This window comes from Plectropomus leopardus, chromosome 21, assembly GCF_026936395.1.
Source record: "Plectropomus leopardus strain MGB_pleo_1.0 chromosome 21, ASM2693639v1, whole genome shotgun sequence".
Classification (NCBI taxonomy): domain Eukaryota; kingdom Metazoa; phylum Chordata; class Actinopteri; order Perciformes; family Serranidae; genus Plectropomus; species Plectropomus leopardus.
The window spans coordinates 884,688-898,708 of record NC_142196.1 but is presented as its reverse complement, the minus strand read 5'-3'; the positions used below and the strand labels follow the sequence as shown (position 1 = coordinate 898,708).

At 39.0% G+C, this 14,021-nt stretch overlaps 1 protein-coding gene across 1 annotated transcript in view; it reads left to right on the top strand.

Moving 5' to 3' along the window:
* Positions 1 to 14,021, top strand: part of cubn (cubilin (intrinsic factor-cobalamin receptor)) — a 117,976-nt gene that overhangs the window by 31,218 nt on the left and 72,737 nt on the right. The window contains exons 16-22 of the mRNA XM_042510417.2: positions 567 to 729; positions 3,788 to 3,978; positions 6,811 to 6,967; positions 8,346 to 8,521; positions 9,642 to 9,807; positions 10,766 to 10,991; positions 12,916 to 13,046. Coding sequence (XP_042366351.2) covers positions 567 to 729; positions 3,788 to 3,978; positions 6,811 to 6,967; positions 8,346 to 8,521; positions 9,642 to 9,807; positions 10,766 to 10,991; positions 12,916 to 13,046 — 1,210 coding nt within the window. The remainder of the gene's footprint in view (positions 1 to 566; positions 730 to 3,787; positions 3,979 to 6,810; positions 6,968 to 8,345; positions 8,522 to 9,641; positions 9,808 to 10,765; positions 10,992 to 12,915; positions 13,047 to 14,021) is intronic.

The window sequence follows — 14,021 nt, the reverse complement described above, 5'->3', positions numbered from 1 at the left end:
TTCTTTTGTTTTTCCTGGTTTTCTGCTACAAATTAAAAATGATTGACATCTGGGTTAAAGTCTTGTGCGGGGACCACGGAGGGTGCACAGAACGCCTGGGCCAGTTCAGATCCACCTGAGTCACTTACATGAAAGAGTAAATCGAACCCCAATGGCATTATCTAGGTGTGTTACTCCGACTTTGGGAAATTCGACTTAACATGATTTGAGACAGACAAACATGTTTACATGTATTTTAAAAGTCAAACACAATTATTCAGCTTTTCTAATATCATGTACATGTACTGATCGACAGATTGTGTGGGTCGAATTAAAAAACAGCACTTCTTATGCAAAACTACCCAAGGTGACCCAATTTAATTTAAGGGTAGGTTATGTATGTACTTTGCTTACCTGGTCACCTACACAAAGCAGCTGGCTTAGTGCTAAACCCCAAGAACATTAATACTGGTACAGCTGTTATGTTGTCAGGTTTGTGCATTGTGTTTCGCTTGTGCAAAAAGTTTACAGTATAGTATAGGCAACTTCTTCCAATTGTTCCTGTGTTTATTGTCTTGTGATTGTAGATCAGGGATGGTCTTCTACCTGAAGACCCAGTTCTGGGAAAGTACTGCAGTACTGCATCACCTGCTCCCCTGCAGACCACTGGTCCAGCTGCCTGGATCCACTTCCACTCTGACTTTAGTGTTTCTGACAGAGGCTTCCACATCACATACACAACATCACCAAGTAAGGCAATATCATATATATGCAACAGTCTCAGATTACATTTATTTAAAGATTCTTGACCTTTGGAACAGAATGATAGGACAGGGTAACATTAACTTGCTATCAGTTCTTTAACAAATGTCTCAAGTGTTTTCAGTTGTCCCAGTGTTAGATTATACATCTTTATACAACTATTTATAACTCTGTATCTACCTACAGTAAAGTCCTTGCTTTATGCAAGTTGTGTTGGACAGGTAGTAACCGTAGACCTCTTGTCCTTGGATACATGAGCTGGAGCAGTGCCAGCAAGTTTAGAACAACACATTCTTGATGATGGCACGCAGTGAAGTTACCTGCATGGTTTCTGACTCTGGAGGTGTATAATTCCTGGATGGAGGGGCAGGGTGCCATCACTCTTTCTGTCTGTAGTCCAGACTGTATGTTGTGGTCTGTTATGTTATGTATGGTAGCTGATCAAACCACACAGTGATGTACAGAAAACAGACAGAATGATTGCAGAGTAGAACTGGATTAGCAGCCCTTGAAGCAGGTTGAATGTCCTGAGCTGGAACAGGAAGTTTATCCTTTGCTGGGCCCTTTTCTTTTTGATGGTATTGATGTTATATGTCAACTGCCCAGTACTGTGAGGGGGGCATTATGGCAGGGACTGTCATCTCCATTTCTTTATACTGAGACAATCATTTAAACATTATATGATGTGTCACTCCCTCTGCTTTGCAAACATTTGCTCCAAATAAATGAATAGATTGAAATGTGCTCACGCAGGATGTATGTAATCACTGTCATATCAGTGATTACATACAAAAGTGCAGTGAAATTGAAATATGACAATTTAGTTGTTTTCTCAGACTGCACTCTGGTGGTGTGTCTGCATTTTGCATGCCACCATTTGTGCTTAGCTGAGTATGAACACATGGTAAAATACGTGACCAGAGGTTAAGGCTTGGAACAAATTCAGACAGTCTAGTTTTAGACTAATTCAACTTTGAGAGATTAGCAGAGACAAAGTTTCCAAGTAGAAAAAGCTTTTTATTAAATATACAAGCCATGAACACAACATAAAGTGACCAAAAATACCAACAGGAGGAGCTGCAATCCATACATAAAGATGAGGTGCTGTGTGAGCCAGGGGGGAGGGACACTGTCTACCAAGCGAGGGGGAAATTTAAGGAAAACCCACTCAAGCTAATGTAAAATAGAGGTGGAGTGATGTTGCACGCACAGACACAAAAACTCAAGAAAAGTTGCAAAGTGCAAACACAGAAAGCAACACTCAACAGTGCAATGAGAGTGGATATGGAGTTTGGCCCTGGCTATAACAGGCCCACACTCTGCCCCCTTTAGTCAGGTTTCAAACTAAAACACAGAAAACAATATTGAAATGGGCAGGTGAGAAATTGAAACACCTCCTCTACTGCTGAGAAAATTCACTTTTAAAAACTAACACAGAGATAACATACATAAAAATTAACCCCAAGGCAAAACAGCAGTTAGAAAATTGGTTAAGGCAGCTTTCATTCAGGGCAGGAACAGGCACTTCTTTAACATCAGTATTAAAAACTCAGGGAGGTGTACTGACCATCAAGTGAAAATCTGTCCACAGGAATGAGGGGCAGTGTCTGTGCAGTCTGAGGGGCCGTTTACATGGCAGTGGCTAGTTTTGTTGCAGTTTGGCCTTTAATTCACACAACAACAGCGATTCTGGGGCCTGAAAATGCAAACTTTTGAATCCATGTTTCAGAGTGTAATCTTTTTAACACACCACCACTTCTGTCGCCTTGTAAATAAGGCATGCCCATAGTGTTCTTCTGTGGTGTGTAATGACAAAGTTACACCTCCAACTACTGGCCTGGCATGCATACTACAGCATTACAAGTATGTACACAAAGATCTTTCTCACAATGCTGATTTTCTTCAGGATCCTTCACCTTTCATCAAACTTCTGACTTATTTCCACACTGTTCCTAAAATGTAATTTATGTCATGTATTTGTTCTTAAATTATACACACACACACACACACACACACACACACACACACATATATATTTCAGATTTGTGATTGACCAGCATCTTTTTCTACCCTGCGTAGCTTTAGGGTGAGGGTTATGCTCACACCTGCTGGTTTGGCATGCTTTTTATATATAATTGCCTCTTCATTTGGAAAGAGATTTTTTTTTTTTGATAACAGTGCTTGTGTAGATGGGACTTTGACAGAATGACAGAGGGAAATGTCCTGTTTTTAAAAACAGCTTTGCAGCTGTGGACTAGGCCTTTGTCTGGCTGTCCTCATGCAGGGTAGCGTTCCTAGTAGGCAGAAGGATAATAGTCCTGATTCCAGAAAGACAGAGAGTTTAGAACCTGTAGTGGGATAGCAGCTCTGCTATCTTATATTTTATAACCTGTTGATGTTGCAGCATAATAAACGTTGAGAAACATTCATGTTAAAATAATTTTGAAATAAACTTGCAAAATTACTTTGCAGAAATTAGTAAACTTACAAAATTATTTATTATTTAAAAAAAGCCTGGGAAGATTTCCAGGGGAACAAAAGGAAATAACAAAGGGAAAACACTATTTATTATCACAATAATTACATATTTAAGAATATTTTTACAGAATTGTTGTGTTTTTTACGCACTTTACCAAGTTTTGTTTGCCTCACTTTATTTTTAAACATTTTCTCTTTCTTTTTTATTTATTTATTTAATTTTTTTTACCCTTTTGGAAAATAATTAAGCCAATATGCTCAGGTTTCAAAGGGTTAAAGCCCTATTTTAATTTATTGCCTTAGGTTGGTGAGCCTCTGGGCCCAAAAGTCATCAGCGTTTTTGGAACCCGTTATACTTTCTTGCAAGTGTAGTTTTATTTGCATCATAAAGGATTGCCACTACCGTCCTGGCATCTGGACTTCTGTCAGAAAAGTCACAATGAATATGAGTGCGTGATTTTTAAAAAAATTTTTTTTTTTTTTTTTTTTTGGAACAGTGTCAATGCCCTACTTTATATACTGAGCAACACAGGTACCAGAACTCCTTACCCTATGTGTTGTGTTTCAGGTGATCCTGGTTGTGGTGGCACCTTCACTGACAGTGAGGGCATCATCATCTCTCCAAACTGGCCCAACAACTATGCTCACAACCGCCAGTGTATCTATCTGATCCGGTTGCCAGCTGGTGAGAAGGTTTCCCTCAACTTCACTCACATGAACCTGGAGAGTCACAGCGGCTGCATGTTTGACTATGTGGAGGTAAGATTGATTATGACACATAAACATATTTCCTGATTAATTTCTCAACGCTTAAAGTACTGATAAATACTTTAAAATACAAATACATTTAGACACTATTTGTTTTGTCAAATATGGTTTTGAAACATAATTGTTTCATTGATCTTATAATGGCAGTCTTTTCTTCCAGTCCAACAGGAGTTCCTGTTTTTAGGTTCATGCAAATAAAATCCAAGGTTAGGTTAGGGAAGAGTTTTACTGTTTAAATATTTATTCAAGTCTACAAATGATGTGCAACACATCCCAACTTGTGCTTCAAGTCAGCTATGACTTTGTAATATTCTATTTAGACCCATGTCTTTCCCCAACTGACAGAAGGTCTCCTGCTGGAGCTGCAGGAGCAGGTTTTGTAGCAGTGGAAAATAGTCTGCAGATCCATTTCAAATGAAAGGGGTTGAAAATTAAGTTATTAGATTAATTTTAGCCAACAAAAACACAAGGGCATTTTAATGTAGACCACGTCTGAAAATGACATTGATTTTTGTCGTGTACTTTTTATTTCTTCTGAACATTTTGAGGCTACAGCTGTCAACATCTTTGACATGTACAGTTACCATGGTTACAGGATCTCTCACAGGGGTATTGGAAAAGACATTGTTTACTTGTTCTCTCTCTCTCTCTCTCTCACACACACACACACACACGCACACACAAAAAGCTCTGCTCTGCAGTGATAAAACAGACTGACTTTGATGATGACTGAGATGCTGGATTCTCAGTTGTTCAATAAGACACTGTTTGGGTTTAGCTTGAGAAGAGAAGCTGAAATGTTGGCAAACGTAGTGATATCTTTTTGGTGAAGGTCTAGACAAGGAAGATTTAGATGGCTGACAACCATTGTGGAATTTTCTCATTCGTACTGAAAGCAACATGATAGATAGCCAACTGAAAGTATAAAATCCCAGCCAACATTGTACACGCATGAGTTTTATCCAAACCATGATCTTTTTCTAATCCTAACCAAGAAAGAGCTTTTCAGCAAAAAGCCCTGAAGGAAAACATTTGCTAACAAACTGATGCTACAATCATGAATGGTTGTCTTGTTGAGTAACACAATTTTGTTCAATAAGCCTGCAAAAACACATGACCAAGAATATTGGCCTTTCAAACTGAGAGTGCATATTGTCCTACGGGGGCTTTCCTGAAGTCAAATGTACACAGAAAAGCTTGGGGATGCTTTTATTTTGTAGCCAGCAAGGTGACAAAAACAGAAATAACCAATATTGACAACTTGGATTATTTTTTAGGAAAAACCCTTTGGTTTTTTGGATTATGGAGCTGCACTTGTATAGGGCTTTTCTAGTCTTCTGACTAGTCAAAGTGCTCTCACACTTACATGTCACATTCACACACTGGTGGCTGAGTCTACCATACAAGCTGCTACCTGCTATTCAGTAACCATTCACTCACACACCAATGGCGCAGCATCGGGAGGTTCAAAATCCCGCCCAAGGATACTTTGACATGCTGACTAGAGGATTGAACCACTGAACTTCTGATTAGTGGATGGCCCGCTCTTCTCCTTGGCCACAGCCACCCAAATCAATCGAAAGACCTTACAGAGGGAATGTAAATAATCAAGAAATTAGCAAATATTCAGACTTTAGGAATGCTTCAGAGATAGAAAGTTACCACCTTTTTCATCTCTTTTGTTCGCCAAACATGTTCTCATTCAAGTAGTAACATTTTGCCATTTGTCAGTGACTTCCGTGTCTATATATTACTCTCTAGGTATCCATTTACATCTACTGTTGACACCCTGAGATGGGGCTAATATGATGTTAAGAAAAGTACATGGTGGGATTACATTGTATGTGGTTATGATTAGGCAACAAATGCACATGGCAACCAACATCAGGATGTCAACAAACACACATGTTGGCATGGATGGTTAGGATTAGGGAAAAAACGCACCTAATTAGGTGTAAAGAGAAAACATCACATTCAAGCAGAAAGTGAACACTTGACTACCGCATGAAAGACCTTCATACTCCTGTTATTACCAGCAGCCTTTCAACTGGTGACAAGTTTCATCCAGCCACAGTCTTAGCTGACACCAACTGTCTATCATGCAGCAGGTGCTGTCCGTCTCAGCTGACACCGTCTGGCAGTGCATTATGTGGACACAAAAGGAGACTTTTGGTGTTGGGATCTCGTGGAAGTATTTGACAACTTTGGAATGAGAATGGGCCACGCCAGTGCACCTGAAAGACTTATACTTTAATGGTCATGGCTTACATACAATGACCTGAGAGATTGAATTGAGGAGAATCAAACTTAACTAGCGATGTGCAGCATTTCCATATTGAGAAAAGTTTAAACGGTTATATTTTGATGCATGATGGTAAGTCCCTTAGAACTAATCTTAGCTCAAGCAAGTTGCTTGCAACCTCATGGGATTTAAGAAGTTTTGATTTTCTGAAAGTTGAGACTTTGTTTCTTTAAAATCAGATGAAAACCTAGTCTACTGGACCTTGCCTTGATAATATCAGCCTTCCATTCATTATTTCAGGGAGACATAGAGGGAGGGAGAATGGCGCTGAATAGGAGCAGAGTGCGCGTTACAAGCTTCTGAATTTGGCAAAGAGTTAACAGTCAAACACACCCCCAAGTGACCAAGATGTTGACATGAATCCACTTTTATCTAGTAGAATCTAGTCTATCTAGTCATTTGGTCATCCAAATGATTTTGATAGAACAGGCCACAAATATCGTTTCATAGTCTTTGCTGATGAAATGAACACTGCCTCTGACCCTCTTACCTTTCCTGTTCTTCTGCCCCTCTCTTTCAAGGTTCGTGATGGCAGAATGGAGACTGACCCTCTGATAGGGCGGTACTGTGGGATATCCCTGCCAGCTCCCATTCTTTCATCTTCCAACTCGCTATGGATTCGTTTCAGGTCCGACGGCTCAGTGAGCAGGGCTGGTTTCCGGGCTGTCTACACAGTTGGTGAGATTGGCATTGTGTTTGTTTGTTCTGTTATATGTTTGAAGAAAATAGCAAGCCCCTTTGGCTGCACCTGTTGGGGCTGTGGGATAAAGATGCCAGTGGGGGATGGTTGTGATCACTGTGTACATTGCTAAAGTCTGTACTGTGCATGCTTGGCCAGTCAGGACCTGCAAGCTAGAGTAAAAAGGCCAGGGCGTCTGCATGTTCTTTGAAATATCCAGTCCCTCTTACTGCACGGCTGTAGCAGGCTAAGCTGCAGAGGGTAGAGACTTGGAATGACCAAGAGGGATCTCAGTCTCCAGGTGTGGCTGTTAGGAAATGGTTGGCATGGCCTCTTCAGAGTCTGGAGAAAGCCCCATATGCAAGTGTAACACCTTCTCATTCCAAGTCGTCTCATATTGCTGCTTTGACAGTGGACTTCCATGTCTATATATTATGCTCTAGGTATTCACTTGCACCTGCTGCTGAAATTCTGGGGTGCAGCAACAAACACTGGCATGTCAACGAAAGCACATGTTTAGGATTAGACAAGGAGCGGTTGGGTTTAGAAAACAAACCCATCATGGTTTGGCTCTACATTCATACAGGAAGTAAACAGTCGACTCTCTGGTGAAAGTCCAGGGTTTGTTGGACCCATCCACCATTCTGCCTGCTCGTCTTATAGGGAGTCTTGAGATTCTTATATAACATTGTTACTGGCAGCGTTTCAATCTGATGCTTCCCAGCGTATCACATGGCCATCACAGATTCCATTCAGTAGCTTTATGAACCGACTCTACCACCCGTCTGCATATCATACGGCCTCACTGAGTGCTATCAGGCAGTGTATCATATGCTAAAATCAATGACAAAGCGCTGGTATTTGACGACTTTGGAATGAAAACGGGCTGGCTAACCAGCACCCCACCTTCACCATAGTAGTGGTGGAGGAGCTGGTTCTGGTGCACTCTAAGGAAAAAAAGTGTATATTTCAGATGTTGTCTAGTTTCAGATGTTGTCTAGTATCACTTTTCATTTATTCAATGAAAATAATCCATACATTGCAAGGCACATTAGCCAGAAGTGTGAGAAAATGTGTCCCTGATCAAAAGTGAGAGGAAGGAGAGATCTGACACTTTTGGTGAAGATTATCTTGAGAAGGACAGAAAGTCAAAGTCAAATGACAGTGTTGCAGAACCAAGACTGGTTATTCAGGAGTCGTTTTCAGGCAAACACACATTCAGTCTTTAGTGTTTGTTACAGACAGGTAATGTTTGACAGGAAAAGGAAGGAGCACCAGGAACTTATGATGAAGGAATCATCAGGCAAATATCTAAATCCATACAAAAGTTGAAGCTCCTTATGCCACTGACTGAGCATTAACCCTTTCTCTCCCCAGGTTGTGGAGGCACTTTGTCTGGGACAGGACAGATCCGCTCTCCCTACCACCCCAATGCCTATCCCCACAACAAGGTCTGTGTGTGGGTCATTAACCAGCCCCAGGGCTATGTGGTCACCCTCGACTTCCTGTCATTTGACGTTGAGGGAGGCTCCTGCCGCTATGACTTTGTTGAGGTAAACACACATTATATTCATGAAATCAATTGTGGATCTAAATATTTTCATAAGTTTTTACTTTCAAATTTAATACAGAATAACAGCAACACCATTCCTCTTCATCTTTTTCTCCCCCTCATTTATTTTATTTTATTTTTACAGTGAGGATGGTTGTGATTATAAAACTAAGAAAAATGAAAATGAAAAAAAAATGTGATCAATAAAAAAGGCAACATTGGTACTCTCTTTGTTATAATAATAATAATAATAATAATAATAATAATAATAATAATAATAATAATAATTATTATTATTATTTATTTATTATTATTATTATTATTATTATTATTATTATTATTATTAAAAAACATAAATGCACATATATACTGTTCTGTCAAGTCCTTGTAGCGTACCAGTTGAATAAAAAACAAGCCTGGAAAGATGGTCTAATGTAGTTTTTTACATGTTGAACTTTATTGACCAAAGTAAGAGAAATTAAATAAACTGAAAGCAAAGCAAAACAATACATTGATTTGTGCCCCAATGACATATTTAAATAATAACATAAATAGGAACTCTAAATTATGAGACAGTTTGACAAAAATAAATTCAGTTCATAATTTGTTGCCCAGTCGACTGGAGTTTACCTCGCTTTAAACTCTCCCCCTTTACTTATATTTTCTCCTTGCTTGTGTTTGTCTTAACATTACTTAAGTGTTTTCCTTTTAGTCAGGGTCCGTCTTTTTCCTGCCTGTGTACTGTTTCTTCAAAATAAATACGTTTGTTTTAACAGGAGATAAATAAGTAAAAGCAACATATAAACAGTAAAAATGCTAATTTAACAACTTAACTACTGAATACTGAGGCCATCACGGTCCTCTTGCATAGAAATCCATACCCCAATGTCCTTGTCTCCGCTGTTATAATCACCACAGGTGGAGAGTAACTAAGTACTGCTGTATTTGTACTTCTCACTCTCACATATGTCACACATTTGTCACATTTTGTGTTATGTTACTGAAAAGTAATAATGAAAATGTGATTTTTTTTATATGTATGGTCTTTGGGTAGATTATTGATGACTGAAGAGGAGGATAGTGGATCAGTTGTTATGGTGCATGTTTCCTCTGTCCTCCAGGTCAGGGATGGCTCATCATCTAGCTCTCCTCTGCTGGGGACATTTTGTGGAGCTAACAGTCCCCCTAGGCTGCAGTCCACCCAGAGATCCATGTACATCCGCTTCAAGACCGACTCCTCTGTCACCAACAATGGCTTTGAGGCAGCCTATGGATCTGCCTTGGAGGGTGAGAGAAATACTTATTTTTGGAAAAGATAAGACACTCCGGCTGCCAGAAAAAAGAAAAAAAAACAGTCTTGTTGTCAGTCTTGTATATCACACTTGTACCTTTCAGCCTTTTGCTTTTCGAGTTAGTTTATGTAGTTTGATTTTCTCTGTTTTTTTTTTTTGTTGTTGTTGTTTTTTGTTGTCCTGATAAGTAGCATTTTTCGACTAGTCTGTTTCAAGGTATTCAGGTTTCCGCTTGATGATTTCTCCCTTTTATTTATTTTGAATATTCATTATGATAACATTTTACAACCTGTATTGTGGCAAGAAAATATAAATCAGCAAGAAAAACAACAAAAATAACCAAGTGATCGACAGAGGACACCGTAGCACACATCCTCCACACCAGCTGATTTCACCTGGAAAAGAAAGGGAGCTTTGTGAGACTGCTGTTCATTGACTTCAGTTCAGTGTTTAACACCATAGTTCCCTCCAGGCTGGTCACAAAGCTCAAGGAGCTCCTGACAGGCGGCACCCACGTGGTGAGAGTGGGCAGATACACTCTTCCACCCTAAAATTATCACAAAACAGAAAGTGTGAGGAAAAGTTGCTGATTGTTGTTGTGATGCAGCACTGGTACGCATGATCTAAAGTGGGCTGTTTGGGTGTAATCAGTTCAGAGACTGTCTCTCATTTTTGGGGGAAAGGCAGTTAAAATTCAAAACTGTGACAAAAAACTACAGATGTTCAACAGGAAAGTCAAGTATGGAGTATCTGTGGTAAATAAGCTTGTGATACACTGTGAGTGTGAGTGTCTCAGGGCTGTGTTCTGGGCTGTGTGCTTCATGCCATTAGAGCTATAATCTACAAATATAATATGTATCTACATGTCAGTGGTTGCGTCAGTGATCCTCACTAATCACTACTAGTCACTAATCTCAAAGCCTGACCAGTTGTCCCTTTCTGTCCTGTGTCAGGCTGTGGTGATACCATGACAACTCCCACAGGCACCATCACAAGCCCTGGCCACCCCAACAACTACCCCCACGGTGCCAACTGCACCTGGTACATCAACGTTGCCCCTGGCAACCTGGTGCGGCTATCATTTGACTCCTTCAACCTGGAGTACCACATCAACTGTAACTATGATTACCTGGAGGTGTATGACAACGGCACTGTGCAGACTGGAACCAAGATTGGAAGGTAACCTTTATGTATCTAATTAATTAATTAATTGATCACAGAATTTTAACAATTAATCCCAATTAATCACATTTTATGAACAGATACAAACTCCATATTGACAAGGTGAAGCAATTCTTACCAGACTGTGTTGATTCAGAATCAAATGACAGCAAAAAAAAAAAAAAAATGCAAAGGAGTAGCATGAAGTGGGCATGTTTGTAAATCGGAGAGTCATGGGTACCCAGAGAGCCCATTTACATTCAAATGTCTTCAGGTCAAAGGTCAAGGGACCCCTGTGAAATGGCATTGTGTTTTTCCATTGCCAAATTTTTAATAAGAATACTAATAATAATAAGAATAACAATGATGACGATGATAATAATAACAACAACAACAATGATGGCGATGATAATAATAACAACAACAACAATAATAATAATAATAATAATAATAATAATAATATGTTTAATTGAATCTTAAAATTAAAAAAAATGTGTTATGTACAGATCGTAATCGCAGCATGATTAATAAATTGATGCTGACAGCGCGTAAATATGAAATATTTAGAAAACATTTATTTATTTAGTTTATTTATCATAGATGCTACAATTATTTGGGCACTGGGTATCAGCTCAACTCAACTTAAGTTATTATAGCTCACTTTATTATACCTTTTAACTTATCTATAGCACCTTTTATACAAACATGCAACCTAAAGTGCTTCACATGGCAAAATTGGTATGACGCAGACACAATTTAAATGGTAACACAAACAACTATATATATTACATTTCACAAGACTAGAAAATAACAACAAGACAATAAAATAATAAACAAACAAACAAGCAGATAATTAAAAGTCTATACAATAATAAAATAAGTAAAATAGAATAAAAATAAGCAGCAGGGATAAAATAAAGTAAAAAACAATAATAAACCAATGTTAATCCAAGGTAAAAAAAAAAAATCAAAATAAAAAGTTGATAGATTATTGAAAGAATGACAGAATAAGAATCGAAAAAGATTCACTTTTTTTAAAAAAAAAACATTTTTATTCCCACTGTGCACTGTGCAGTCACACAGCATTTACAGCCGAGGTTACACTGCCATCTGATGGAGACACCAACACACTACAAAGCAGTTCAACTGGTACACACTGTAACACAACTACATTAGACAAAACACAAATAAACCATCAGTATCAGTCATGTATCCGCCAATGAGGCTCATAGATGATCAGCAACTGAAATGATCAGAGCATTTCTATATAAACATACACTAATCGGGCATTTTATTAGGTACACCTTGCTAGTACTGGATCAGATCCCCTTTTGCCTTCAGAACTGTTTTGATTCTTCATGGCATATATTCAACAAGGAAACATTTCTCAGAAATTTTGTCAATCTCCCGTTCCACTACATCCCAAAGGTGCTCTATTGGATTGAGCTCTAGTGACTGTGGAGGCCATTTGATTACAGTCAGCTTATTGTCATGATCAAGGGACTGGTTTGAGATAATATGAGCTTTGTGATATGGCGCGTCAGTAGCTATCTGAGGATGAGTACATTGTGGTCATAAACGCATGGACATGGTCAGCAACAATACTCTGGTAGGCTGTGGTGTTCAACTGATGCCCAGTTGGTACTCAGAGGGCCAAAGTGTGCCACATCTCCCACACACCATTATACCACCACCAGTCTGAATCATTGATACAAGGCAGGATGAATTGATCCAGCTGTTAATTACACCAAATTCTGACTTTGCAATCCGAACGCCTCCGCAGAAATTGAGACTCATCTGACTAGGCAAAGTTTCTCCAATCTTCTGTTGTCCAGTTTTGGTAAACCTGTGAACAGGTGTACCTAATGAAGTGGCCGGTGACAGTTGCATTGTATTTGTTGCACTTGGTAAATGAAGATATGTTGGTGCTTTGTGTGTACAGGTACTGTGGGCGCTCAATTCCTCCAGTCATCACCAGCACTGACAGACTGCTCACCCTGCTGTTTGTCACTGACTCCAGTTTAGTCAACGAGGGATTCTCTGCCAGATATGTCTCCATCAATGCCACCTCAGGTACAGAAAACTTTAGTCAGGAAGTCCTTTTTTCTGTTAACTCATTAATGTCCTTAGTGGAAGTTCATTTAAACTACGAGCTGACCTAAAAACATATCAGTTGGAATTTTTCAAATCAATCAAAATGTGAGGCTACAGTACCTGTTTTTTGTAACATACTTTTTGTAGTATCTGTTCACAAGGGTTTTTTTTTTTTGTTTTTTGATTTTCCATGAAAACACATCCAAAACAATAAGTTAGGAGTATCAGATCTTAATAATTTTTATACACACATTGTCCAGAACTATGGAAGCCCCCGAGGGGCAGGAATAAAAACTATTTTTTTGGGGCAAGAAATAAGGCTAATTTTTCTATCAGTTTCTTTTTGTAATACTCATTTTGACCACGAGAGGCTGTGGTGCACCACCAGGGGACTTTTCATTTCTCTCTGCACTCTAAACACAACATGCATCTCCCATTATTAAAATTCTGATATATGAGCACTTTCATGTTACTTAAAAGTTATGGTCATAGTGGTCACTGTCATTTGCAGCAGTTACAGTACACTGCGTTTGTGATTTCTCGTATTTTATCTTCAAAATGCAAAATCTAACATCAACAGTAGTAGTTACCAGCAGCCTCCAGCAGGGAGCACTGTCAAAATTTTGATGCTAGACTGGATGGGCCAAGTCTAGCATCAAACTTCCCTGTGATATATCAAACATTCAAAAATGAGCTGACAGGCCTGAGTGGTGATTTAGATTTTTTTAGGTAGTGGTGATTCAAGAACCATGCATGTTGTGTTCAGAGTGCAGAGAGAAATGAAAAGTGAATGAAACCCAAAAGTCAGACCCTTGTTGACAAACATCTTAGGTCTTTGAAATGCAGCTGCAGATGCACCAAACATATCAGGTTTGTTCTAGTTTTGTTGGCCTCTGTCAGTCTTGATAAGAGGCACATTCAGAGAGGTAAGATACTGTAGATAGGACAAATTTC